This window comes from Canis lupus, chromosome 3 (genome assembly GCF_011100685.1).
Source record: "Canis lupus familiaris isolate Mischka breed German Shepherd chromosome 3, alternate assembly UU_Cfam_GSD_1.0, whole genome shotgun sequence".
Lineage (NCBI taxonomy): Eukaryota > Metazoa > Chordata > Mammalia > Carnivora > Canidae > Canis > Canis lupus.
Window position 1 is genome coordinate 62,833,496 of NC_049224.1, and position 27,010 is coordinate 62,860,505.

The 27,010-nt window shown below is 61.9% G+C and overlaps 2 protein-coding genes across 13 annotated transcripts in view; one reads left to right on the top strand and one right to left on the bottom strand.

The window, feature by feature from the left end:
• LETM1 (leucine zipper and EF-hand containing transmembrane protein 1) overlaps positions 1–3,021 on the top strand; it is a 36,806-nt gene extending 33,785 nt beyond the window's left edge. For 2 of the 3 annotated variants that reach the window (XM_038533267.1, XM_038533268.1), the window contains exon 14: positions 134–3,020. In XM_038533267.1, coding sequence (XP_038389195.1) covers positions 134–283 — 150 coding nt within the window. In that variant the 3' untranslated portion in view covers positions 284–3,020. Of the gene's footprint in view, positions 1–133 lie in introns of all 3 variants that reach the window. The other variant, XM_038533269.1, reaches the window with a different exon arrangement.
• A 4,317-nt stretch (positions 3,022–7,338) lies between these two features.
• On the bottom strand, positions 7,339–22,161 carry FGFR3 (fibroblast growth factor receptor 3). Of its 10 annotated transcripts, none has more exons than XM_038533272.1 (17): positions 22,005–22,161; positions 16,779–17,048; positions 16,619–16,672; positions 14,721–14,890; positions 14,521–14,644; positions 14,253–14,443; positions 13,173–13,323; positions 11,594–11,790; positions 11,091–11,236; positions 10,558–10,679; positions 10,364–10,474; positions 10,091–10,281; positions 9,878–10,000; positions 9,696–9,766; positions 9,395–9,532; positions 9,136–9,241; positions 7,339–9,044 (listed from the first exon to the last, which is right to left on the bottom strand). In XM_038533272.1, exons 1-17 carry the CDS (start codon positions 22,111–22,113, stop codon positions 8,898–8,900), a joined length of 2,421 nt encoding a protein of 806 aa, XP_038389200.1. In that variant the 5' UTR covers positions 22,114–22,161; the 3' UTR covers positions 7,339–8,897. The 10 variants fall into 10 exon arrangements, with proteins under 10 accessions (XP_038389200.1, XP_038389198.1, XP_038389207.1 ...); XM_038533270.1 differs by having other exon boundaries at positions 14,721–14,893; XM_038533279.1 differs by lacking the exon at positions 13,173–13,323 and adding an exon at positions 12,300–12,444 and having other exon boundaries at positions 11,600–11,790; positions 22,005–22,160.
• Between the last annotated feature and the right edge of the window lie 4,849 nt (positions 22,162–27,010).

Below are 27,010 nucleotides of genomic sequence, written 5' to 3' on the forward strand. Positions count from 1 at the left end.
CTGGGATGACGGAGATATGCTCTGACTCCGCTGTGTGCCCTGCGGGGAAAGTGCTGCAAGGGTCCAGGCCATCCCTGAACCCCTGTCCCTTTTTTTTTTTTTTCTTTCGCCTGTCCCTTTCTTGTGTGCGTAGGTGATTGAGCTGGTGGACAAGGAAGATGTCCACATCTCCACCAGCCAGGTGGCTGAGATCGTGGCCCTGCTGGAAAAGGAAGAGAAGGTGGAGGAGAAGGAGAAGGCGAAGGAGAAGGCGGAGAAGGAGGCTGCCGAAGTAAAGAATTAGGGACCCCTACAGCGCCGGCTGCCGGCCCTGCTGTGATAGTGATGGCTGTGACGTGATTCTTAGTGACAGATCTAATATTTTGTCTGGAATAAATCAGAAACTTCCATAATCAAGTAATTTTTAATTTTCATCATTCCATGAAGATTGATTCAGTCTGGAATCCCTGAACCCTTCCCGGGAATCATGTTTGGATTCACACAGTGGCCCCAGCCTTGGTGGTCATGTGGGCAGCCCACCATCGGCCGCACACAGGCCTCCTGGCTCCAGAGTGAGCCTGGCTAGACCCCCTGCATGGGCTTCACTCTGCTGGTGCCTGTCCCCGGAGGAGAAAGGACCAGCCTTGTGGACTCCCTGTGCCCATGGAGCCTGAGGTGTGCAGATGGGGATTAGCGACACACAGCCCTGCTCGGCTCTGGAGAAGATGTGCCCGTCAGCCAGTGGACGCAACTCCTGACCATCACCATACATGGCACTGCTTCACACTCATTTGCAAAGGTGTCTCTAATGGCCTCTGGAAATCTACAGCTCTCTGACAGGAACATGGTGCCTTGTGCAAGTCCCCTGTTGTGCGTGTCAGCTCTTACTTGGTTTAACCTTTTATTTTACCTTAACGCTTTAACCAGTTAACTAGTACAGAATTTCCACACATGACAGCCTGTCTGACCTAGAATAGCTGATGTGATTGAGGCTGAGAAAGATAGTAATGAAGAACTTGGAGATTAAGCCTTTCCATTCAACTAATTTATCATGCTCTTGTGGTTTTTAGAAAGTTTCCCACCTTGAGGCATCAGCACCTCATCACCCGTGTGGGTGTTGGGCCCCGGGATGGTCGGGGCGCTCAGCACACATAACCGTGCCCCAGGGTAGCTGTGCAGTGTTGGGGTCTCCATGTGACTCCCAGCTCCTCTGGAACCAGCAGGCTGGTGTCTGCTCCTGGGCCTGCGGCGGGACGTCCTGAGGGGCTTCCAGAAAGGCACTCCCCTGGCTTTGGAAGTGTCAGGCTTGCCTGGCACATGCTGGGGTGGAGCAAGATAGCCTCAGAGGGCTTGGCCTCTAGCCGCCTTGGCACCTGGCAGCTCGGATATTTGGTGCTCTGTGGGGGCAGGCAGGGCTATGCCCTGGGGTCTCAGCTGTGTTGGACTCATCCTTCTGAGGCCAGGTCCGTTAATGGGTAGAACGTTCTCTTGGGGGAATGCAGGCATAGGAGTTGAAAGACATGGGAACAAGAGTGGCCAGGTTAGCCGGGAGCAGAGGACGAGGTCCCAGAAAGGATGGCTTCTAAATTACTTGAAACTTTTTACTCAGCCATTAAAGAGGAAACTTGACGAAATAGGAATAAGATTATGTATTCTCAAATGTAAACCTTTGTAAAGTATCAGTTGGGTTCTAAAGGGTTTTTATTTCGATTATTTGAGAAAGATATATATTCTAGATGCTTAATTAAAATATTTATGAATTACCTTATACTATTTTAGTAGCCTGGTGTTGAGCCATAGGAAGTATATGTGTGTATTTTGGGTTGCCCGTGCACCCCGAGGATGGCGGTTGTCTTTCTGGTGAGCAGTGCTTAGGGGCCCTGTCAGCTGTGCCCAACTCCCGTCTTCACCGTTGCCGCCTTGGCTGGGTGCCCTGGCCATCTCCACGACGCGGTCACTGCCACAGCCCGGCGCCCCCTGCTCTGGAACACCACCTCCTCCCCCAGCCCCCCACCCCCAGCTTGTCCACATCATCTGGGAGAGACTCTCACCTGCATGTAGGCCGGAGGTGTTTGCCAGGGTGGCCGTGGCCTGCTGCAAGTGCCCTCCTCAGTGTGGTGTGGCCTTTTACTGTCCTTGGCTATTTCTTGAAGCTGAAGCTCATGTCCGGGGGTGGGCACCACAAACAGTGGACCTGGAAATCAGAGTTCTGTGCAATAAGGTTTCTGAGGCGGTTGTGTCTTGACCACCTATGTTGTGTGGCTGCACTTACGGCCTTTCCGCAGTTCAGGAGGAGAAGCCTGTGGTGTGGACGCCTGCATGGAAAGGAAGCCAATTCCTAGCACATGCTTCATCCTTCACCTCACCTGAGCACCCATGTCGTCAGTTGGGATTCCGGAAATTGGCATGTGGCTTCTGGAGCCCTTTTGGAATATTGAAATCTAGACTTTTTTTTTTTAAATGAAGGGCACTTTGTAATTTTTGAGAATAAGCTGCAGGCAGTGGTTCTCCCAGTGGGGCCCTGGGCTGGCAGGGCAGGAACCCATGGATGTCCTGAGACCAGCTCTGTCTCTGGGACATCCTGTGGTCCCAGGGCTGGCTCCACCTGAGAACCACTTCCTCCCTGGCTGTGTATAAACATCTTTCTTTTTTCTTTCTTTTCTTTTTTTTAGAAATAGTGTTTTTATTAAAATGCCAAATTAATATTCCTATAATAGCTCCTGAACCATGTGATGCCTCAGAAGTCAAGGTGGTAACTGTCAGAATTGCTGGAGCGTCTGCCATTGCTTTGAGGTCTGCTTCTACCTTTGCAGCAGAAGGGTGGACCGTGGACTGTGGGTGTGGGGGTGTCACTGTGAGGCCAGCTTCCACATGGACATGGGCCTTCCAGAGCTCAAGCCCTGGCCTCAGGTGCCCCCTGGCTCTGTGACATGGGCCCTTACGTCCCGTCAGACTGTGCATCTAGACCCATCTCTGTGCCAGTGGCTGGATGCTTAGTTCAGTGTATGAAGGCTGAATAAAGCACTGTCTCGATGACCTGTCCACTGTGTGGTGGTTGCTTTGTGCAGACTGGTGAAGGAGGCTTTTGCCTGACCATGCTTTCCCCCTTAACCCCAGTCCTCAGTGGACGCCTTGGGACCAGGGTGGGCAGGACTAGGATCCTGGCTGAGTTCTGATCCAGCCCAGTTCTGTTCTCAAAGACCCTGAGGACTCCTGGGGCTGGGGATACTGCTGCCCGAGGGCTGTGCACTCTGCTGAAGGGGTCCTGGGTGATGTGGGGGCTCTCTGACTATGCCGCAGCCTGGACAGGGCTCACAGAGCCTCAGGGGAGTGTGGGCAGCAGAACCATCCTCCCAGTTTCCCTCTGGCAGACAGATCACCCCACCTGAGCCCAGGACCTCCACCCTGTCTCAAGTGGCCTCACCCCTTCACTGGTGCCAGGCTGCATGGCAGGCTATGTGGGATCCTTCCACCTTTGCGAGTCCTGACACGCCCTGTCCAAGGGCCACTGTCACCAGCATCCCATCTCTTCCTGAGGCCAGCCTTGGCCACTGTCCCCTCTGCCCCATAGGTCCTGAGAGCTGAGACACGGCTCTGGAACCACGTGGGAGAGGTTATTGCTATGGGTACATGCGTGGGGTGGGGGGGCGCTGCTGGGCCCCAGCCCTTGCCTTTCCCTGGCCTGGGCCCTGGGTCAGTGGCTTCCATAAGCCTGTAAGGCAGCAGGGCTCTGGAGAGGCTGATAGGGCAGAGAGGAGTGGGGGGGAGTGGCAGCAGGGGCTGTTTAAGGAGGTGGCTCTGCAGTCCAGGGGAAGGTGCTCCTGATCAGAACAAGGATGGAACCCCGAGAATTGGTTGTCAGCAGAGATCCAGGCCCCTATGGTGATACTCAGACTTGTCTGCCCCAGCACATGCAAATGACCACACCAGTTTCTGACTGAAAGCAGCTCATTAGAAGGAAAGACGAAGATGCTCCCCTGTCATCCCAGGAGGGTCCATCCATGGAATGTCCTCAGCGGCAATTCCAGCTTGTGGACCCCCAGAAACGCTGGAATCCACCTGTGCTGCTTGGGAGTCCCCGTCACCATTCCCTGGGGGCTGGGGGTCGTGGAGGCAGGGAGCTGGGTGTGAGGGCTGTGGGCATATGCCCCTCGTGCCCACCCAGCGAAGTCTGGTGACCCGTCAGGAGCACCAGCATCTCCAGAAAGCAAAGCCTTCCAGAAGACACAGCTACACCCCCAGAAAGCTCTGGGAAGAGGAGAGAAAGGCAGGTCTGGGCAAAGGAGAGACAGATGAGGTCTCCATTTAAAACAGCGCAAGGGTGACTGGGGGACTTGGTGGGTTCAGTGTCTGCCTTCCACTCAGGTCATGATCCCAGGGTCCTGGGGTCCTGGGATCGAGCCCCACAGCAGGCTCTCTGCTCAGCGGGGAGTCCCTCTCCTGCAAGCAGGAGTTCGCTTGCTCTGTCAAATGAATGGATAAAATCTTTAAAAACAAACACACTGGTTAGCTGTGGTAGGGGCGATTGGAGCCCTTCCACTCCAGCGGGTTGCAAGTGTGCTTAGTGTGGGGCCATCCCCCCTGAAGACTGACAGCTGCAGCCAAGAGTGTGCCCACCTGCCTGGGGGGAAGGACGCGGGGTGCATGGTTGGTGTCCAGCCTAGCAGGACAGGTTGGTGGGCGGCAGCTGGCAGATTAGGAACAAGATTGCAGGGGGCCAGAAAGGGTTTCGAGGCCCTCAGCCCAGGTGAGCCACCCAGGCAGCGTGGAAGAAAGGTGAACAGGGCCGGGCCTGCGAGTCCAGGAATAAGGAGCTCGCGACCCTCCAAGGGCAGGAGGCCTGTGGGTGCCTCACTCCTTGAGCCGCCGCTGAGGCCTGTCCCGGGGCTGGGGCGGAACCCACCCGCCCTGGGGACCAGAGAACACTCGGGAAACTGCCAGCCCAGGTTGCAGGAGGAGGTGAGCAGACAGGTGAGGGGCAGGGCCACAGGTGCCGCCTGACAGGTGCGGTCTGACGGGGCGGGGCCGCGGGGAAAGGCAGAGCCAGCAGGTGGGGGGCGGGTCGCGGGAAAAGGCGGGGCCAGCGGGTGGGGGCGGGGCCGCGGGAAAGGTGGGGCCAGCAGGTGGGGGGCGGGGCCCGGGGAAAGGTGGGGTCAGCAGGTGGGGGGGCGGGGCCGCGGGAAAGGCGGGGCCAGCAGGTGGGGGGCGGGGCCCGGGGAAAGGTGGGGCCAGCAGGTGGGGGGCGGGGCCGCGGGAAAGGCGGGGCCAGCAGGCGAGGGCAGGGAGGCTTCCTGCAGTGCGGAGGGCGGAGCTACCCTTACTTGCGTGTCCAGCGCCCCGACCTGCCCCCCTGGCCTGTTTCCCTGTCCGCCCGCGTCCCGCCCGGGGTCTCCGCTGGCGTCTGGGGAACCGGCCTCTCCCCTGGATGCCTGGACCCGGGTCCCGAGCCCGCCCCTGGAGCCCCGCGGGGCCGCGCAGACGAGGACGGGGGCGCGGCGGGGACGCTGGCCGACACTAGAGGGCGCCCCCGACCCGCGCTCCGCCCGCCTCCGGGTTTCCTACCGCCCCCCCCCCCCCCCCCGCTTGCTCCCACGTGGGCTCCCCAACCCGGACTCCCCACCGGGCTCCTCTGCGCCAGGCTCCCCTCCTCCCCCGCTCTCCCCGCCACCCCCGCTCCAAGCTTACCCGCCCCGGCACCCCACCCCCCACCAGGCCCCCGGCCTCCCCTGTAGGGCCATTCGCCCCTCCCGGGTCTCCCGACCAGGCCCCACCACCCCTCCACCACGCCCCCCCACTGGACACCTCCTCCCCGCGGGCTCCCCACTCAGCTCCCCATCTCCCGCCCCCCTCTGCCGAGCTCCACCCACCCCAAGGCCCCATCGCCAGTGGGCTCCACTCCAGGCCCCCCTCCGCGGGGGGGCCCCCTTCTGGGCTCCCACCACCCCCAGCCCCACCCCCGCCCCCGCCCCGCCGACCTCCCTGACGGCCTGGGGCCCTGCCGCAGGCACTCCCCCACCCTCCTCCACCTCCATCTCCTGGAGCGCTGGGGACACAAAACAAGGGGTCTCCTGCAGGCTGGGGGGGTGCTGGGGTGCTGGGGTGCTTCCCCAAGTGGGGTCAGGGTACTGAGAGGCACCAGGCTCGGATCCAGGACCCTAGCAGCTTCCCCTTCCAGGGAGGCCCCAGACGCCGGGAAGTGAGTGACACAGCTATAGAGGGAGCCAGTTAGAAGCCAAGTCAAAGTGCACCAGACCAGGGTCTGGTTAACCAGCTGCCGCCCTCTGGTCAAACCTGACACGGGGTGAGCTGGGCCAGAGGAGGGAGGGACAGATGATGCTGGGGCAGCACTGGGGTCCGGAGAGGACCTGGGCCAAGTTTGTGCATGGCCACAGGTCCCTGAATCCTCTCTAGCCTTACCACTTAGCCTGAGCAGTGCTGCCTCCTTTAGGAAGCCTTCCCAGACTTACCCCCCACCACTGAGGCATGAGTGGGGGCCCTGATCTGTGTCCCTACTCCCTCAGGCCCAGAACTCCAGAGCAGAGGGGCCAGATCCTGTCACTGTGTCCTCAGTGCCCCAACCACCTGAGGGGGTCAGAGTGTAGCATCCACTCGAAGCAGCAGTGGAGTGTAGGGGGTACTGCCGGAGACCCAGGAGGGGATGCCAGGCCTGGGATGGGGAAGGGAAGCGGAAGCGTCCAGGAGGACTATGGTCCCCGGAGCAGAAAGAGCCCTCCCTGAGTCTAGTTGAATCCAGGGCCAGGTGAGGGCTTTGCTGACCTGTGGCTCCATGGGGGGAGGAGGGGCACCCAGGTAGAATCCTCTCCTCCCCAGCTGACCAGAGATGCCAGTAGGTGGGGTGTGGAGGGGGAGCTTCAAAAGCAGCTGCAGGTGCCCACACAGGACCCCCAAAGCCCACCTGGACTTCATGAGTTGGGGGCAGCCAGGGGGCTTGGCAGGCCCTTCCTCCCTCCACTTGCTGCTGCATCCCATGAGGCTCTCACAGCCACCCCTGGATGCCCCCTTGCCAGCATTCCCTGCCCTTGAGGACCTTGGACTGAGGCAATGAAGACCACCTGTGGCCCTGAGGTCCTGCCCTGCCGTGTTGGACCCCTTGGCAGCTGGACACACTGGACCACCTTCACCCTCACCTTGGCTTTGCCTGGGACTTGTCCTATTCAAGGCGATACCTGGGACTGTGACCCGAGCAGCCAGTCTGTGGGTTCTGGTAGCAGCTGGTGAGCCCTCTCTCCTGGGTTGTTGGGGGGGCTGATGACAGAACCTGCCCTGGGTGGACAGTGAGGACAGTGAATTGCTTGGGGTCCCAGCAGGACAGGAAACAGGAAAGCAACAGAGCAGGGATGTGAGCCAGTTGTCTCTGTTTATTTTTTGGAAGGTACGGCTACCAGTTTGGGTCGACACCTTTGGCCCCCATAAGGCGGGGGGCCCTGAGAACAAAGACCACCCTGAACCACTGCCCAGCTGGCCAGCTGATGAGCAAAAAATAGCCATCCAAATTTGGGTCAGTAATAGTACAAAAAAGAACAGGACTGAATTCACGGCTTTCTCTCCCAAGCTTTGAAAGGTAGCAGTCCGGGCTATAAAAGTCTAGAAGCATTGCGTAAGAAGTGTTAAATCTACAGCAAATACATCTTGTAAAAACTCAATAAATTATATATATAGATATATATAAACTTGTAACATCTAATAACATCTGAACCGGTGCACAGGGCTGGCCCCCACTGGAAATGGCCTCCCCACCCGGAACACACGGCAATTAGAACTTGTATGAAAATACCGGCTTGCTTTGAAGTCCAAAAAAATAAATCTCCTAAAGAAAAACCCTATAGAAATCTAATTCCCCTGCAAAAGGAGGCCAAAGGAAATAGAATATCCTCGCTAGAATCACCTCAAACTATTCAGGACCCTGGCGGGCACTGGAGACCAAGCTCAAGTCTGGGGTGACGCTGGCCGCACCCAGCACCTGCCCCTCCAATGGGGCCACCCTGCCAACAGAAGCTTGGACTTTCTCAGCTGTTAATAAGTTAAAACTGAAACTTCTCTGCATGCGGTGGGCTAAACATGGCGGGGGGACAGGGATAGGGGGTCTGGGGGTTGATAAATAGCTTTACAAATATACAGGTCCAGGTACAATTTTTAAAACAAAACCGCAGTGCTAGAAAAGCCCTCCATCCTCTGCTGGTTCTTGTGTCGTCTCCGCACTGAGTCTCACTGGAAGCCTCCCTGGCCCTCCGGGGTCCCGTGCCCGCGACACCAGCTCTTCTCCCATATAGATATTTATATATATATGTGTGTGTCCTATACACAGCTTCTATTTATATAAATGTACACTCGTCTCTGGATGAACCTCTCAGAAGTTAAAGGCTCCTGCCTTCGGGTACCCGTAATTCAGTCTCCAAGGAGCAGGGTGGGAAGTGGGGAAGGCTGGGGTGGGGGTGCTCACCCCAACCCCCGGGGACAAGATGCCGCTTGGGAGGGACGTGTGCCACGTGGGGGTTCCCTGCAGGCTCAGCTCAGGCACTGGGAGGGGCCTGGGTCCACACTGGAGGCTCCATGTGGGGCAGCAGCTGAGGGAATGGGGGAGCCTGGGGGAAGGGGCCCCAGGGAGGAGCCCCTTTACATTCTACATTCGGTCCCCCTGGTGCTGCCAGCCAGCACAGGTGGCCAGGAGGTCATTGTACAGCAGGGCGGGTGCTCCAGGGATTCCAGCGCCGGGGCCTCGAGACACACCCACACACATGTGTGCCCACACAGACAGAAAGTCGTCTGTCCATCAGGCTGGCCCAGGGCTCAAGCCTGGGCCAGGAGGCCCCAGTGGTTGACAGCACACCACCAGCAGCATAGTGAGCTGAGGTCTGCTCTCACATTGACGGGGGCTCAGCCTGCAGGCCGGTGGCCCTTCACGTCCGAGGACCCCCACCGCCGGGTGGGGCTGGAGGCAGCAGGTCATGGGCAAACACGGAATCATCCCCCGAGGAGCTGGAGCTGGGAGTGTCCTGGCCGCCTGGTGAGTACTGCTCAAAAGGCACCGACAGGTCCAGATACTCCTGTGGGCGCGTGGCGGTCAGTGCTGTACCCCAATGCACAGTCCAGGGGACGCTGCACCCCCTGGGCCCCCCGCCCCCGCCCTGCACTCACATCAGTGGACGTCACAGTGAGGATGCGGTCCAGATCCTCCACTAGCTGCTTGAACGTGGGCCTCTGGGAAGGCACGGCATGCCAGCACTCCCGCATGATCATGTACCTGGGAGCATCATGCTGGGGTGAGGCTTCCACCTGGTGCCCACCTGCACCCAGCCCACACTGCCTCCCATGACCCTGGCCCCAGCCAGGCCCTGGCTGCCGCCACCTGTGGGGCCGAGTGCTCAGAAGGGGACTGCAGGGCGCGTACACTCACAGGTCGTGTGTGCAGTTGGCTGGCTTGTCCATGCGGTGGCCCTCCTTCAGCAGCTTGAAGAGCTCCTCCACTGGGATGCCAGGGTATGGGGAGCCCCCCAGGGTAAAGATCTCCCAGAGCAGCACCCCAAAGGACCAGCTGGCAGGGAGCATGGGACCGTCAGCCTACCCTGCCAGCCGACCGCCTGCCCTGAACAGACCCCATGGAGAGCAGAGAGCCCAAGAGGCCACATCTAGCTCTGTCCAGCATCCCTGCAGCTCCCCACCCTCCGGCCCCACCCCGGGTCTGGGAGACCACATACACATCACTCTGGTGGGTGTAGACTCGGTCAAACAGGGCCTCGGGTGCCATCCACTTCACAGGCAGCCGGCCCTGGGATGGGGAGGGGGCATGTTGACGGCCAGGTGCCCTGGCGGGGGGGCGGGGGGGCAGCTTCTCCCTCCCCCCCCTTCCCCAGACTGCCCCTCCTCCAGCCAGGCTCACGTTGGTGGTCTTCTTGTAATAGTCGAGGTTGTGCACGTCCCGAGCCAGGCCGAAGTCTGCAATCTTCATCACATTGTCCTCGGTCACCAGCACGTTACGGGCTGCCAGGTCCCTGTGGATGCACTGGGGGCAGGGCGGGGGGCAGGGCTGAAGCTCCCAAGTGGTCCTGGCAGGCTGAAGGACCCAGCAACCCTCCTCCCACCTCCTGCTCACCTTCTGGGAAGCCAGGTACTCCATGCCCCGTGCCACCTGATAGGCACAGGACACCAGGTCCTTGCAGGTGAGCTGCTCCTCAGGCAGCTTGCAGGTGTCGAAGGAGTAGTCCATGCCCGGGGGCCTCCTTGCCCGCAGGTATTCCCGCAGGTTGCCCTTGGCTGCATACTCCACCAGCACGTACAGGGGTCCTGGGAGCAGAGGCGGCTGAGACAAGGGCCCCTGCCCTCGGGACCGGCCGGCACCAGTGGCCCACCCAGCCACAGCACATACCACCCTGGGTGCAGGCTCCCAGAAGATTGATGATGTTCTTGTGCCTGCCGATCATCTTCATCATCTCCATCTCAGACACCAGGTCTGAGAGGTCCTTGTCCGTGGCATCATCTGTGCAGGAAGGAGAGTGAGTCAGGTGCCACCACCCCAGCCCTTGCCCAAGCTCCCCTTGTTACATCCCTCCCCTTCCTCACCTTTTAGCATCTTCACAGCCACAGTGACAGGCTTGGCAGCCCGGTCCTTGTCAATACCGATGGCCTCTGCCATGACCACCTGGCCAAAGCAGCCTTCCCCAAGAGGCTTGCCTAGGGTCAGCCTGGTGGCAGAAACACAGAAGCAATGAGTATTCCCACCAGCTTGAGGCCCTGTCCTGGGTGGTCTCTGAGGCCCACTGCTGCTGTTTCCAGGAAGCCCTCCATACTTGCCCCACAACCTTGCTCATGAGGATGAAGGACGCTGACCCTCCAGCCTCACTCTGTTGCAGGGCCCTCCAACAGAGCACTCTGCAAGGGGTGACCCGCACCTCAGGAGCATCTGGCTCCAACCCTGCATCCAGCAGTCATCACACTGCCCATCATGCAGATTCCTACTTGCCTCTGATCTAAACCCAATCATATTTCTGAGTGGTGCCTCCTCCCCTACCACAGGGCCACACTCCACATGTGCCCCGACCCCCACCAGATCAGGGCCCAGCCCCAGCACACATGGTCACATCACCAACACTGACCGGGCCCTGGACAGCTCCCACTTGGGGTCAGCAGGCAGCTCCAGCTCAGAGACGTTGGCCAGTGCAGGGCCCTCCCCAGAAGACAGCCGGGCGATACGCACCAGTGGCGTGTTAGAGTTCATGGACGAGTTGGACTCCAAGGACACCTGCTTGGGTCGGCAGGGACAGGTTGGTGCCACGGGGCCAAACCACAGCAGGAGTAGGGGTGGCAGGGCGCCCCTGGGGACAGCAAGGCTTCAGCTTTGCCCGTGTAGACAGGGCTGGCTAGGTTGTGTGGGCCAGGGTAACTCCCAGGTGTCACTTGGTGAAGACAAATAACCCAGGCTCCATGTGGGGACCGCTTAGACAGGGGCTGGGCTGGCTCAGCCACCACAGAGACCTGCACCCCAGGGCAGGCCCCAGGCCTAAGACACCGCAGGGCATCCCTGAGCTCAGGAGCCTGGAAGCCTGGGCCGTGGGGATGTCCGGGAGGCCAGGCGGCTCGGAACCTGGTATCTACTTTCTGTTACCTGTCGCTTGAGTGGAAAGCGGGAGACCTTGTGCACGGTAGGCGAGCCCAGGCCCTTCTTCGGGGGAGTGCGCAGACGGCACAGTGTCACAGCTGCCACCACCAGGATGAAGAGGAGGAAGCCCACCCCGTAGCTGAGGACACCTGCGTACACGCTGCCAGCCTCACCAGCCTCCACCAGCTCCTCCTCGGCTGCAAAGACACGGGTGTTGCAGGCCTGGCCCAGCCACACAGGGGCCCCCACGGGCTGCCCTGGGCCGGAACCAGAGGCACAGTGGGCATGGGGAAAGGGACTGAGACGCCAGGATGGGGGTGGGGGGGGACGCCACGGCCTCAGTGGCCCCCCTTCACTGAGGGTCCTGCAGTCAGAAATGCTGGGTCAGGAGGGGGACACCCAAGAGAGAAGGAGCCCAGCACAGCCAGCAGCATTCACACCCGCCACCCAGGGAGACACCAGAGCTGCCACCTAGGCTGTGGGGACCTGACTGAGAGTGGGGCGGCTCCAGGGAGGCCCCTCTGAGCCAAGACACTGCATGTCAACTTTGCTCCCATATCAGCCACAGGGCCTGGCGCACGAGTTCTGTGGAGCAAGGTGGCCGTGAGCTGCAGGGCCCCCTGCCTGTCCCTGGCAGCCGTGGAGTGTCCCAAGCCAGCGACCCCAAGAGGACAGGAACAGAGCGAGCACCAGCAGGAGCCAGTACCTGGCAGCACCACCAGCCACGCAGAGTGATGGGAAAACCCGATAGAATTGCCCGCCAGACACGTGTACTCCCCCGCGTCCTCAAAGGTGACATTGCGTAAGGACAGAACCTCTAGCTCCTTGTCGGTGGTGTTAGCGCCCGCCGTCTATAAAGAGAGAACAGAGCGCGATAGGCGAGCGCCAGCACCTCCCACGGGCACCACAGCCAGAGTCCACATGGTGACGATCCCGCCAGGCTGCAAAGAAAACGCTGCCGCCGCCACCACCACCACCACTGCCATGACCACGGCCACGGCGCCAAGGGTCCTCTGCCTTGTGCGTCCACACAGAGCCCGAAGCCAGTCCCTCCACCGGCGAATCCTCTGTCCCAGGTGAGCGCCAGGCGTGCGGCCAGCAGCAGGCTGCGCAAACGCAGCATGCAGGGTTAGCGTGTACGCTGGGGGGGTGCAGGAGAATAGGTGAACTGATGGGTGGACAAACAGACCAATGGGAAGTGAGTAGGCAGCGGAGCCAGGGGCGGGAAAGGGAGAGAGAAAGATACACAGCACACCGGCGTGCACACACACCAACACGCACGCACACACACGGGGGTAGGGGCAGAAGCAGAAGCCTAGAGAGGTACAGCCCCCACTGGGGCTGAAGTCCTGGGGGTGTGTGTGGGAGCGCAGGCAGGGTCAGCACAGGCCACGGGGGCTGGAAGCAGGCGGTCACAGTGGAGACCAGAGACACCAGCATGGCAGAGGTGGCTCCATCGGGAGTGCAGTGCGAGCCACAGGGCGGGGAGCGAGCAGGATGGGGGCGTGCAGGTGGGCGCATGGCCAGGGCATCGGAGCTGGAGCTCGGCGTGCCAGACAGCATGGGACAGAGTTGTTACCTGCTTGGGGCCCGTGAACACGCAGCCAAAAGGCCTTCTCAGCCACGCCTATGAAATTGGAGGCTCGACAGAGGTACTCGCCCCCGTCACGCTCGGACACATTGGCCAGGCGGAGGCGTGCGTCGGCCTCCACACTCTCACTGATCCAGGACTGCGGGGACAAGAGACCCGGCTTAGGCGCGCCCTTGGCAGCCCGGCCGGGCACAGAGTGGCCATGCAGGAGCAGGCCCTGGTACAGACCCTGCCACGAGGGTGGCCCTCAGAGAATGGAGAAGGGGGTGTGGCTAGGCTATGCCAGGCAGGAAGGCTGCCTGGAGGAGACAACAGAAGCACCTTCCAGTGGCAGGCCATGGTTCCACAGGAGGCACCTTCTCCACGTGCACCCACTACAGCCCAGAGTGCAGCCCTGGCAGGCAGCCCTCCAAGAGGCCCTCCTGGGCTGGCATGCAGCCTGCCTGCCTCTGGGGTCCTGGATGGGCCTGCTATGTTGCTGCCTGGCTCACGGTAAGCATGTTCCCATGCATGTCGAGATCTCACCCGACCAGGCCACCATGGCCTCTCCAGTCGGGTCTGGACTCCTGCCCTCAGCCCAAGTGCCTGCTCCCCACCCCCACCAGCAACAGATGTTTCTCTTTGGGCTGAGAGTGTTGCAACCTTCCCAGCTCGGGTGGCCCCCGCCCCTCAGGCCGTGGGAACGAAGCTGAGGCCCTGCTGGCCCAAGCAAGGGCCGAGGGAGGCAGGCAGGCAGCAAGCCGTGCTCTGCACACCCGGACGGTGCCGGGTGAGGGTGGCACAAGGAGTGGCTGACAGCACCTCAGGCCCAGAATGTGCCACCTGCCTGCCCCAGGCCTGGAGCTTGAGCCCGGCCTAGGGCACCATCTGTAGGCCTGCCTCCAGGGCTAAGGCCAACCCTTAGAGCAGACAGGGAAACTGAGGACTCACAGCAGGGCCACATGCTCCAACCTCCCCTCCCCCACACCACCAGTGCTGAGCCGAGCCGGGCCTCCCTGTACCACTTCTCCCCTGATGGTGCGAGGCCTGGGTCCCATCTGCCGGCGCCCAGCCAGGGGTGCCACCCACCTTGAGCACAGTGACGTAGGGCGTACCGTCGGGCCCCACTTTGCTGCCGTTCACCTCCACATGCTTGAGCCACTGGATGTGGGGCTGGGCGTCGCTGTACACCTTGCAGTGGAACTCCACATCACTGCCCAGCACGGCCGTCTGGTTGGCCGGCAGCCCGGCCTGCAGGATGGGCCGGTGCGGGGAGCGCTCTGGGGGGGCAGATGGGGTCAGCGCTGCCCCTGGCTCTGCCCAGCCGCCAGCCCTTGCCCGCATTCTGGGGCCTCACCCAGCACGTCCAGAGTGTACGTCTGCCGGATGCTGCCAAACTTGTTCTCCACAACGCATGTGTAGTTCCCACGGTCCGAGGGCACCACGCTCTCCATGACCAGGCTCCACTGCTGATGTCGCAGCTGCAGGCGGGCGCGCGGGTGAGGGGACAGCAGGCCGAGGCCCCCACCGGCCAGCGCCACCCACCGCCAGGCCCACCTTGATGCCACCAATGCGATGCTCGCCTCGGAACTCCTTGCCGTTCTTCAGCCACGAGATGGACGGCGTGGGGTTGCCAGCGGCCGGGCAGCGGAAGCGCACAGTGTTGGCGGCCGGCACAGCCAGCAGCTTCTTGTCCATCCGCTCAGGCCGTGTCCAGTACGGAGCCCCTGCTGGCAGAGGGGCACATGGCAGCTAGCCCCCTGAGGGGAGCAGAGGCCCACCTGTCCCTTGCCTCTCCAGCCTCAGCATCCCCTCTGCCTCGATGGTCCCAGAATCACCTCCTGGAATTCTCAAGGCTAAGCCACATGGTCCCTCCCTGACTGCCTCCCCAGGAACCCACTCCCGACAAGAGGGCTCCCTGACCCGGGAGCCTTCAAGATACCAGGGTACCTCCCAGGGGAGGCCCATCTGGGGCAGGCCCACTGATGGAGACCCCACTGGCAGTGGAACCAGGTCAGCCTAGGGCACAGAGCCCAGCGGGATGGGCATGCCAGGCTCTGGAAGCAGTTTACCAGGATGTAAGACCCAACCACCCACAGAGCCCTGAGTCTTAAAGGTAGCCAGTGCCTGCCAGGATTCATGAGACCCCAAGTCACCCTCTAGCTCACAACAGGGCCTGATGGAAGCGGGAGGGGACGCGGCAACGAGGCTCAGATGTGGCATCTGGGAGGCCCTGACCTTTCCTGGTTTTCAGGGTTGAGCCCATCCCCACCCTAAGTGGTTTCCATCCTCCAATGCTGGGGTAAGGGGTGCATTCTTGTCATGGGAGGCTGGATGGGCATCCCCCAGGGCCGGGGAGAGACACCCCTCTCACCCCCACCCCTGCCCTGTTGCCTTCAACATAGCCATCTGGTGAAGAAGGGCACTGAGGCTCAGGCAGGGAGCCCTCTGGAGGCAGAGACCATGGTGACTCAGCACCCCTGACAATGCCTGTGGAGGGCAGCCCTGGCGTTGGCCCTTGGGGCCCCTGAGCCCACTGGATTGGGTTGGGGTGGGGGGGGGGGTACCAGCACTGCCCCATGTGGCCAGGGTGGTCGGGAGGACAGAGCAACTGGGCCTGGACTTTGGCTTCTGAACTTCCTGGCAGCCAGAGGAAATAGGGAAAAAGCATGAAACCTCGAGGCTCCCCTTCCACGCCCCTGGCGGGGCACATACCCAAGGCAGAGCTGTCCTAAGCACCCCACACCTGGCTCCTCTCCTGGGACCCTTCCTCACCTCACCCACATCCCCACCCAGCTCTGCCTCCCTGGCTGGCTCCTCCTCACCTCTTTGCCCACCAGATCCCACAGGACCCCTGCCCCTATCTCACATCTCTTGGCGTCTCAAACTTGGCTCCTCCAAAAACAGACGGCCCACCTCCCATAACCAGCCCCTCTATGACAGGCAAAGCGTCCCTGCCACCGTACTGGGCTTTAAACACCTGAGTGCTGTCACCTCACCCCGCCCTCACAGCCTGCACCAGCAGATGCTGTAGCATCCCCCTCACAGCAATCAGAAGCCCAAACCTGCTGTCCTAGAGCCCACAGCCACCCTCTTCTCCCACCTTACATGCCTCTGACCCCATGTCCATCAACCCCACAGCAGCTATGCTCACACCTGGACTGGACCACCTTACCCACAAGGCCCTCCTGCCCCCGCTGCAGCCACCCCCCACCTCCTTGTCCCACCTGCAGTACAAGGTCCCCCAACCCCTAGCTTCTGCCCAGAGAGCTCAGGGCCACCGCGCCCTGAGGGGACCCTACACTCGGTGTGATCCCGGGGAGATAGCCACAGGCCTTGGTCTCCTATCTGCTCGATGAGCAGGAGACCTCATACCTGCAGCACAGAGGGTTTGGTGGTTAGGAAGCCAGTCCCCCAACCCTGGCCAGCCCCATGTGCCTGGAACTTGGGCTCACCTGTGTCCTCAGCCTCATCCTCCCCGTCTTCGTCATCTCCAGAGGATGGAGCATCTGAAAGGCAGGCAGCATGGAATGGGCAGGAGGTGACCCCTTGACCGCACCTGTCCAGCATCTGCTCCCAGGCTTGCCCTGGGTGGACCCCCCCACAGGCATTTACCTGTCACACGCACGCTGAAATGGCACAGGATGCGCTGGGTGAGCCGCTGCCGGCAGCTGTAGGTCCCAGCATCCTCATGGGAGGCATTGAGTACCTGCAGCCGCCGAGGCCCCACCAGGATGCGGTCTGAGGGCACCAGCCCCACACCATCCTTGACCCAGATGCTGGGCCCTGTGGGACTGTCTATAGGTGAGGGGCAGGTCAGCTCCACAGTGTCCCCGCTGCCAAAGACCAGTGGCTCCTGCTGGCCAGGCTCAGGTCCCGGGGTCTCTGTAGGGGAGATGGAAGACCGTAGGGCAGGTGCCCCCAAAGCAGGAATACTGAGCACCTGCACACGCCCCCCAGGAGGCACCATGGCATGCCCACTGCTTGGACACTGAGGAGGAGGCAGCAGGAGCGTCTAGGACCCACAGTGCTGGGCAAGGCCAACGCGTCCAAGGCCTGCAGTCCTGCCAAGTGTCCCGCAGAGGGCCAGGCGGTGCTACGTGCAGCCCTGCCCCAAGAACCAGTGCTGACGTAGATGATGCACAAGTAGGTGGCTACGGCTACAAGCTATATGTATGGACCTTGAAAATTCACGTTGCCAACTGTCACTAAGTATTACTGTCCTTTGGTTTTTTTCCAACCATTTAGAAATGCAAAATCCACCCTGAGCTCACAGGCTGCACAAAATCAGGCAACAGGCAGGCAGTACCTCACAGACCTCTGGTTAAAATGGAGGCTCAAGGCATGAAGGATGAGGTTGGGGACAGCATGATTTACCCAGCAGGAGGGGCCCACTGAATGCCCCCCCATCCCTCATATTGGCTTCAAAACCAGTTCCCTCCGTAGAACAGACCCTCCCCAACACAAGAAGGCAGCAGTGGCCAAACCTCCCAGAACAGGACTCGCCATGGGCCAGGTACCAAAAGCCAATGCACTGTGGGGGTCAGCCCAGGGTGAGGGTCTTAGGGACATGGAACACTGTACCCTGACTCAGAAGCAAGTATCTTGTGTGTGAACTACACCTCAGCAGTAGGCTAAACACAGAGGAAGAAATAAGTCACAAAAACAGATAGGACGGTGCCATCTGACCAGTGGTGTCTCACAGGCAAGTGGGTTAAGGGAACTTGTGATCCTCCCACCACTTCATGGATAAGGACACAAGCTGGGAGGGGTGGGAAATTATCCAGACTCAGCAGTGGGCAGGTCAGAGCAGGAGCCCTCAAAGCCAGGGTAAGTTGCCCCCACCACCTTACTGTGTAAATGCCAAGCTAAGGTAGAGGATCTTTGCCAAGGGCATATGTCCACCGGTCAGCCCCCTGGGTCCCTCCCCCTGCCCAGTGGCTGCCTCGCTCTCAAAGAGCCAAGGCCTGAGATCCAGGGACACACCACTGGCGGGCTATCACCCCCAGGCCTTCCTGCCAGGGCCAGACAATGCCTGGTGCAGGCAGGCGGCCTGGGCTTGGGGCCCAGGACAGGGGTGGGTGGTCCCAGCGCCCAGGCCTCCTTCCCCAGACTCAGCTGGGTCAGTTACACCGTCACTTGTCATTCTGCCGACGCGTGGCCTAGATTCGAGGGCGCAGCTGCCCACTTTAGCCACAGCAGCCCCTGGCTTCCCGGCCAGTCCCACTTCTGCCCACCCACTCCAGGCGGCCCCACCGGCCGCATGCCCACCAGAAGGGTCTCTGAAGTATCCTCCAAGACTGTATCCCTGCGGGCCCCACAGTCAGGGGACTCTTGATCTGACCTCCAGCACCCCCCTCAGTCCTGGTCACTGTATCCTGTGAGGACCACCCAGTGCTGGGCACTGACTGAGGCCCCCCAGAAGGCTGAGAACAGGCTGGTCATGGCAGCCTCAGCCCCAGGCCCTGGCCCAAGGGCAACAGCAGTTGGTTCCGGTTTGGTCTGGGCAGCGTCAGCAGGTCAAACCATCCACACAGTACTCACTTCAACCTGGTCCAGCGTGGGATTGAGGAGACATGGAGGAACTCCTAGGCCAGCCATCTGCTGGCGGAAGGAGGGAGGGCGGACTCAGCTGAGGCCCAATCCTTGACCTGCCCAGGTTGCAGAAGCCAGGGACCCCTGGACTAGGGCACGGATTGGCAGCAGAGTCTCCGCCTCCAGGAGGTCTGATTCATGGACTGAGTGGTGGAAGGGGGGGGTCTGGTAGGGGGAGAGAGAATGATGGGCACAAGGGGGCGCTAAAACAGCTACCATCTGGCTCACCTGGGGAGTATCAGGGGCACATGCTCCTCAGCCCCCATCCCATAGCAGCCCCCAAAAGGAGTCTTTCTTGATCAACAAAAAGGGGCCCTGTCCGCACCCGCACAAGTGCTGAGGCCCACACACACTGGAGAACAGAAGTCCTGCTCTACTTGCACCCCACAGGGGGCTGAGCTTCATTCAGCAGGGGCCGCATGCCAAGGGCAGCCATAGTCAGACCCAGGGGTACTGTGTCCTGGAAAGGCCCAGCTGGGCTTACAGGCATGTCCCTCAGTCACAGAGACCACCCCCCCCACTCTGCCAGAGGTACCTGGTGCCTCAATTTCCCCCACCAGGACACAGGGCAAAGATCCCACCCGAAGGCCAAGGAGGCCACCGCAGGCTGTTAACATGCCAGAGTACGTGACAAGCAGGGGTGAGCGACCTGACCCATCACCCATGATGTCACCAGGCCATGGCCAGAGCGAGCCTGCCCAGGAAGGAGGACCAACCACTAGAGCAGAGGCTCCCCCATCGCATGGGAAGTGCACGGGCTGGACAACGCTCCCTCCAGAGGGCCTGGGGGAGGACCCCAAGGAACAAACATCAAATTCAGACCTGAGTCAAAGGAACCCTTGGAGCTGGCTGCCCCCAAGGGATGTGGGTTTTGGGGTGGAATGAAGAACACAGGGTTCTATGCAGGATGCTTGAAGCTTCCCACTGCTCTCCAGAACAGGGGACCTGCTGCCAGGCATGTACAAAATAGCCTGAGAGACACAGGTCATCTCAGAGACCCCAAGGTCAAGGGGAAGGTTGGACCTTCCCACCTCCCCACCTGGAAACTTTGATGGGTTTCCTAACAAAGTTAGAAAAAACAGGAGGGGGGATTTGGAGGTGGAGCAAGCACCTACAAGAGATCCCCAACAGATCTGGAGTTGGGGAGCTCCCCTCCCACCCAAAAGAGACATCCCCATTGCTCCCTCCCTTGTAAGTCACTCAGGTCTGCCTGGCTAAGTGTTTCCCTCAAGGGCTCCTGTTCCCCTTTAGTTTTGGTTGTGAAACCCAGCACAGACATGCCCCAGAGTGGCCCCAAGGAGGACCTGAGGCCCTGGGGGCAGAGGCTGAGGCCAGAAGTCCAGCTTCTGGCTCAGCCAGGTTAATGAACCACCCAGAGGCCTGTGGAGCTCAAAGTCCAGCCCTGATGAAGAGGTGGGGGAGGTTGCAACCAGTACTTTTCTGGGAAATGCCCTGAACCAAGAAACCCCTCTTGGCTGCGTGGGGTCAGGCTGCAGGGGGAGTGCCCCCTTCCCCCTCACAGAGAAGAATGGCCCCAGGTGGAGATGAAGGCTGCCCAGGTCATACCAGGAGCCCACACCTTCCACACCTTGACCACAGCCAATTCTGGCTTTTTAATTTGTTTCCCCGGGAAAGTGTCAGCTGGAACTTCTAAATTTCACCAGGTCTTTGTATTTTTATGGCCTGGTCCATCTCCTTAAGGAACTGGATTAAAATTTATTGATCCTTCAACCCACTCCCTGTCTCACGAGCTCCACTTTGGTGACCAGGGCACTTACAGTCTGGCGGAAAAAGGCCCCACGCCCTGGGGTTCCTCCTGTGCCCAGAGCTCCCTCCTCCTGCCCTGCCCCAGGACGGGCCCCACAGGGTGCCCGCAGTTCCCAGCGGGAGGATGGTCCCCCCCACCCCCCACGCGCCGGGCCCCGCACGCCGGAGGGGGGCCCTGAGAGGGTCTGGGGCCCCGCCTGCCGCCCCCTCCCCGGGGCTAGTTGACATTCCTCGGCCGTAGGGAGTAATATCTTTATCTGAATGCGAATGCTAATTCGGGGCTCTCCCCGCGACCGCCTATTCTGCGCCCCTGGAAGCTGGGGCCGCCTGAGCCGGCGCTAAAAGCGCGCGCTGACCTCGCGACGGCCTCTGTCACGCCGCTGAATGACACACACATTCAAGCGCCGGCCCCACTTCATTCATAAAAAAATGACATTGTTCCGGGAGGCCGCAGCCGCCGCCGCGGAGAGGGGCGCGGGGGCGCGGGGAGGGCGGGCCGCCATCTGCCTCCGGCCGCCCGGCCGCCGCCTCCCTGGCACGGCGCGCCCTCCGCGGCGCTCACACCTCCCTGCGAGGCCGGCGCGGCCGCCATCAATGCGCGGTCTGTGGTCGCGCGGGGTACAAAGGAGCGGCTGTTCGGGTCCCGCCCGGGCGGGGCGTGAGCTCACCGGGGAAGGCCTCCCTCTGTGCGGCCGCCCCTGTCCCGGGCGCCCGGGGCGAGCCCTGCTGGCGCGTGTGCGGGCGGCGGTGCCGGGGCGCCCGGGGCTCGGCGGGGGACCGCGCGCGCAGCACCTCGAGGGGCGCGGCGCGTGTGCGGGGCGGGGCCTGGCGCACGGACCGCTCCCGCCCCTCCCCGGCGGACCCCGCCGTCCACCCGACCTTGACTGCCAGCTGGGGTCCGCCGCTCCACGCCCCTCGGACACCCACCGTCTCACCGCCCGGAGCCCGGCCGGGCGTTGGGCGCGCGCCCTGCGGGGGACACACGCCTTCCCGCACAGGGCCGGGGCGCGCGGCCACGGGACCACGCCGCGTCCTCACGCAGGCCCCTGGGGGGCAGCGCCCGCGGGGCCGGCCGAGGCACTCCCACGCCCTCCCACCAAAGTGCGGGCTCTCGCTCCCGGGTCGGAGCCGCCAGCTGGGACGGAGGCGGGTAGGGGCAGCGCCACCAACAATAGGAACTTTCCGTCGGTGAGAACCCACAGAACAACAATGGGGATCGTGGACACGCAGCCCCTGGGCCCTCCCGAAGTGCTCGGGGTCAGGCCGCGCCCCACTGCGGAGCCGCGGGCAGCGGTGGCTGCGGACGCCCGGTCCCGTTCAGGTCCCCGCCGCGGCCTCGCCCTGGGGCGGGAGCCCCACAGAGCGCCGCGCCAGCTCGGGCCGAGATCCCCCGCGTTCCGCAGGGCCAGCCCGGGGCTCACCCTCCGGCCCGCGCCCGCCCAGGAGCCCGTTCCCGGTACCCGTCGGGTCCTTCCTCACCTGCGGCTCTCCGCACGACGCGCTGCTCCATGCCTGGGGGCCCCGAGGCGGCTCCGGTCACGACCGCCACCGCCACGCAGAGCGCGAGGGCGCGAGCCGGGGCGCCCATCGTGGGGGCGGGGGCGAAGACGTCCTCAGGCGGCGCGCGCGGGCGTGCTGCCCCCCATGGCCCCGCACTGGCACCGGCGGGCGGAGGGCGCCCCTCGGGACACTGCGGGAGGAGGCAGGCAGCTCGTTACCCGGAGGAGCCGGGGCGCGCAGCGGCGGAAGCGGCGGTGGATGGGCTCCTGCGCCCCGGCTCCCCGACCCCCGGCTCCCCGACCCCGGCCGCCCCGCCCGCCGCCGCCGCCCAGGGCTCCCGGGCAGCCTGGCGCCGGCCGCCTCCTCCCTGCCGCGGTCCCTCCCTTCCTCCCCCTTCCCTCCCTGACTTCGGCAGAGCCCTCCCAGGGCGGCGGCGGCGGCGGCGGCGGCGGCGGCAAACTTTCCAGAGCGGGAAGCCTGCGCCCCGGCCAGGCCCCGCCGCCGACACCGCTCGGGACGTGAGCCCGCCGCGCGCTCCGGCCTCGCCGCGCGCCCGCCTCGACCCCTCCGCGCCCGCGCACCGACCTGGCGGCCGCGGGCGCCCACTCGCTGCGCGCGGCTCTTCCTCCCGCTCGTCGCCCGCCGGCCCAGCGCCTGCGCCCGGCGCCTCCAGCGTCGGCTCGCCGGTGCGTCCGTGCGCCCGGCGGAGCAGGACTGCGCGGCGCCAGCTGTCCGCACCGCCGCCGCCGCCGCCACCGCGCACTGAGCCCGGGCGGCCCGGCGCGCGGCAGCCAGTGGGGGCTGGCCCGCGGCCGCCACGCCCCCGGCCCGGCCCGGCCCGGCCCCGCCCGCCCCGACTCGCCGGGCGCGGGACACGCCCCTCCCCCGGGGCGGCCCGGAGGCGGGGCCGCGGCTCGCCCGGCCCCGCCCGCGAAGGGGATTAGAGGGGGCGGGGCCGGGCGGGGGCGCCGGGCGGTCTCGGAGGGCGTGGGAGCCGTGGCTGGACGCGGGAGGCCCCGCGTGGCACTGCTGGGCCCCGCTGGCGCGCACCGGGGCCGAGTGCGGACCTCTAGCTGCGCGGCTCGCAGTCTCCGTGACCACCTGGCCGCCGACTGGGGCCTCAGGCCACGGGACGCGGGGACAGGGATGGGGGCGTCTCGGTGGGTGACGCCTGTCGGCGAGGCTTCGGGGAGCAGGAGCGGTTCAAGCTGCCAGTCCTCAGGTGGAAAAGCCCAGGGCCGCATCTGCATCCAGGCCATGGAGCTGTGTGTGCAAAGGCCTGGAGTGAGGGGCGGCTCTGCCTGTCTGCCTGCGGCTGAGATACTAGGGGACTGCATCCCAGAAGCTGTGGTCTCACTGCCGCTGCTTTTATTAAGCGCCTGCGGTGCGCTGCTGGTTAAGCTGCCCGACTTCCCTCCCGGGGATCTTTACTCCCAATCCTCCAGGAGGAAATAAGTTTGGAGATTAGGTGCTTGCCAGGCATCAGCATGCAAGAGTGGGGGCTCTGAGGAAGGATAAGAGTGGCTGGTGGCAGAGCTTGAATGGCCTGGAGATGTGATGGGTCGTGGGGTGGTGCTGAGTGGGACAGATTTGACCTGGAGAGGACCCCATGTAACTGGCTTCTTTATGCATCTTCACAAGGGGGAGGGCACTTCTCCCACGTTCAGGCAGACTCCGAGGGGCACCAGCACTGTAGGAGAGGGCACTTCAGCATGGCTCTGGCCTGCCCCGCCCAAGTACCTCTGGACCACCTTGCTCCTGGGACTCCATTTGCTCATCAGGAAAATGGCAATGAAAACCCCTCTGTGGCTGGTGGCTGGCACCACCCCACAGCTCCAGGGGCAGCCTATGCTTTGAAGACGCCAACCTGGAGACACCCCAGCCTCTGACACCGGACTTCAGGGCCCTAGAAGGGCCACACCCTCAGGGAGCCCTCGTGCTCCATGTCTGTGCCTACTTGACAGATGAGCATCTCTGCTGTGTGCTGCCCTCATTGCCTGTGCTCGTTAAGCCCACATCCCCTGTGGTGGCCATGGGCCCCCTCTGAACCCCAGCTGGGCTGTCCAGACCCCTCCAGTGCACAGCCCCAGGCTACCCCACCTATGTCCCCTCCTGGGCATATTAGGCTCTAATATATTAACTAGTTACTTAATGGGTTACTTTTTTTTTAATTTTTATTTATTTATGATAGTCACACAGAGAGAAAGAGAGGCAGAGACACAGGCAGAGGGAGAAGCAGGCTCCATGCACCGGGAGCCCGACGTGGGATTCGATCCTGGGTCTCCAGGATCGCGCCCTGGGTCAAAGGCAGGCGCTAAACCGCTGCGCCACCCAGGGATCCCCCAATGGGTTACTTTTTAAAAAGATTTATTTACTTATTTTATATTTGGAGAGAGAGTGCGCTGATGGGAGGAGGGATGGAGGAGGAGAGGGAGAGAGAGAGAGACACAGGATCTCTAACAGACTCCTTGCTGAGCATGGAACCCAACTCAGGGCTGATTTCCTGACCCTGAGGCCATGACCTGAGCTGACACCAATAGTGAGAACTTGACTTCCCCCAGGCACTTAACATACAAGGATGGCTGTGGGTCCTTGGCCCCCTGACCCTCCTCATCTATGTGCCCTGGATCAGGTTTGTGAACAGAGTGGGCAGATGGGGCAGAGGGGAAGGACTGTCCACTGGCACCTGAGGGATAACTTCTCAGGGGACCTTTCTGAGGCCCGGGAGATGCTCTGTATTGTCTCCTGAAGGTCCTCTCCTCGATGATGCCCAGGGTCCCCCCTGGGGCCCCTGAGATAAGCATCCTGCATCCCCTGGTCTCTGAGAGGTGGGTATCTATCCATCCTCCTGTAAATAACCTGCTTTTTGCCCCCAGGACTATCTTCACAGCAGAAGTGCCCGTGGGGGATTATGAGTCTGTGTTAGTAGTTCTTGAAGCTTCCCTCGTCCCTTCTCACCATCCCAACAAGCCTGACTCCAGCAGCATTAGGGGCCCTCTCCTCTCTGGCCGGCTGGCCAGCTGGCTGGCCACTGGCAGCACTAACAGTTACTGGGAGATGGGCCCTAGCCCTTCTAGCCTGCTCCATCTCCCTCCAGAGCCAGACCTGGGCAGACCCCTGGGGGGGTTCACACACCCTGAGGCTGCTGTCACAAATTTCCACAAGCTGGTGGCTGAAATTGTCCCCGCAGTCCTGGATGTTAGGAGTCTGAACCCAGGTGTGGGCAGGGCCCTGCTCCCTGCAGACCCCAGGGGAGGGTCCTTCCTGCCTCTTCCTGCCTCTGAGGCTCCAGGTGCTGCCGGGTGTGTGGCTGCATCACTCCTGCAGGTTCTGTGTCTGTAGTTATGTAGTTACGTGGCCTTCTCCTCTTCCATCTCTTACAGAAACACTTGTCATTGGATGTAGGACCCACCCAGATCATCCAAGATCACCCACAAGAGCTTCATTTAATGACACCGCAAAGAAGAAGGTCACATTCCCAGTTCCCGGGGGTCAAGACGTGGCCCTGTCTTGCATTGCGCCCTCCACGCACCTTATAGCAACTAGCTCCTGTGGCTATAGGTGGCTCACAGTCTGAAGGGGTCCCTTCATTATGGCCTCTCCCCTGGCCTCCCCTGAATGTCACAGAATGGGAGGAGGTTCTTGTGGCTCTCGGCTGATTCTGCCAAATTGCTTCCAAAAGGCCGAAGCACTGCCCGTTGCCAGCACCAAAGGAGGCGTCCAGTTTACCCCACCCGTGCCACCAGGGGAGGACATTGCTTAAAGGCCTTTTTTTATTATTATTGAAAACATAACTGTATTGTTCACAATTGTTCTTTCCAAGTCAACATCTCACAGGGCCTTCCCTTGACATCAGGGCCTGTTATTCAAGATGCTGTCTGTGCTGTGTTTTCCAACATCTCAACAATGCTTTCTAAAAAGTAGCCAGCCGTTAGAAGCCACTGTGTCACCAGAGCCCTCCTGATGGGGCATTTCCCCTAGACCCTTTGCAGTCCTCCCTCCCCGGGGGGGGGGGGGGGGCGGGGGCCTGAGGGAGGCCCTCTTTGGGCACATCAGGCAAGTGAGCACATGTGGGGGGCGGGGGTGGAGAGTCAGTGAGGGTCAATGTGGTGGTGTGGGAGTCCTAGGATGGCTGGACTCCCTTCAGGGTTTTTTTTTTTTTTTTTTAAGATTTATTTATTTATTTATGATAGACAGAGAGAGAGAGAGAGGCAGAGACACAGGAGGAGGGAGAAGCAGACTCCATGCAGGGAGCCCGACGTGGGACTCGATCCCGGATCTCCAGGAACGCGCCCTGGGCCAAAGGCAGGTGCTAAACCGCTGAGCCACCCAGGGATCCCCTCCCTTCAGGGTTTATGCTTCCCTGCCCCCTCCCCCCAACCACCTGCACGACCACTCTTCTCCCAAGGTCCACACCCATGGGGTCCCCAGTGAAGGTGAGTGTAGGAGGCTCAGGCAAGAGTTGGGGGCTGGTGGGCAGCCTGACCTGGCCCAGCCTGGTCAGTGACTCAGAGGCAGGCAGGCCCGGCTTGCTGAGGTCTGTGCAGGTATGCACAGAAGGGAGGCCAGGCTGCACGGTGCCCTGGGTGCAGGGATTGTGGCAGGCTGTCAGCAGCCGGCCCTGCAGCCATTCCTCCTCACCTCCCCTGCCAGTGGGGATGTTCTTAGTGTGGACTTGAATCCACATCTAGCCCGCTCTCCACAGTGTTCTCTGTAGGCCACAGCTTCCACAGTACCCAGTAGATGCCCATCAGGGCTGGCGCCGGACCTGGAAGCCCCTGGTCAGAGCCTCCTGCTCAGCTACCCCTGGGATGGAGTGCATGGCCCAGAGATATGGTCGTTGCTAGAAGCTTCTCTCTGTCCTGCCACCAGGCTGAGTGCTTCGAAGGGGGAAGCTGAGGCCCCAAGGAAGCTTTGGCTTCTCTGGGAGGCCCTAGGGAAACCCCCAGAGGGCTGCTTGACCTCCCCCTGGGAGCTCCCCATCT

Bases quoted from the DNA above. Each gene is read 5' to 3' on its own strand.
- FGFR3 (XM_038533270.1), bottom strand. From the start codon at position 22,113: ATGGGCGCCCCGGCTCGCGCCCTCGCGCTCTGCGTGGCGGTGGCGGTC. The intron at 14,645-14,720 runs GTGGGCCTGGCG...GCCCGCCTGCAG, and splicing joins ATCGCATTGGTGGCATCAAG to CTGCGACATCAGCAGTGGAG. The intron at 13,324-14,252 runs GTGGGTGGCACC...TTGTCCCCGCAG, and splicing joins CCTACGTCACTGTGCTCAAG to TCCTGGATCAGTGAGAGTGT.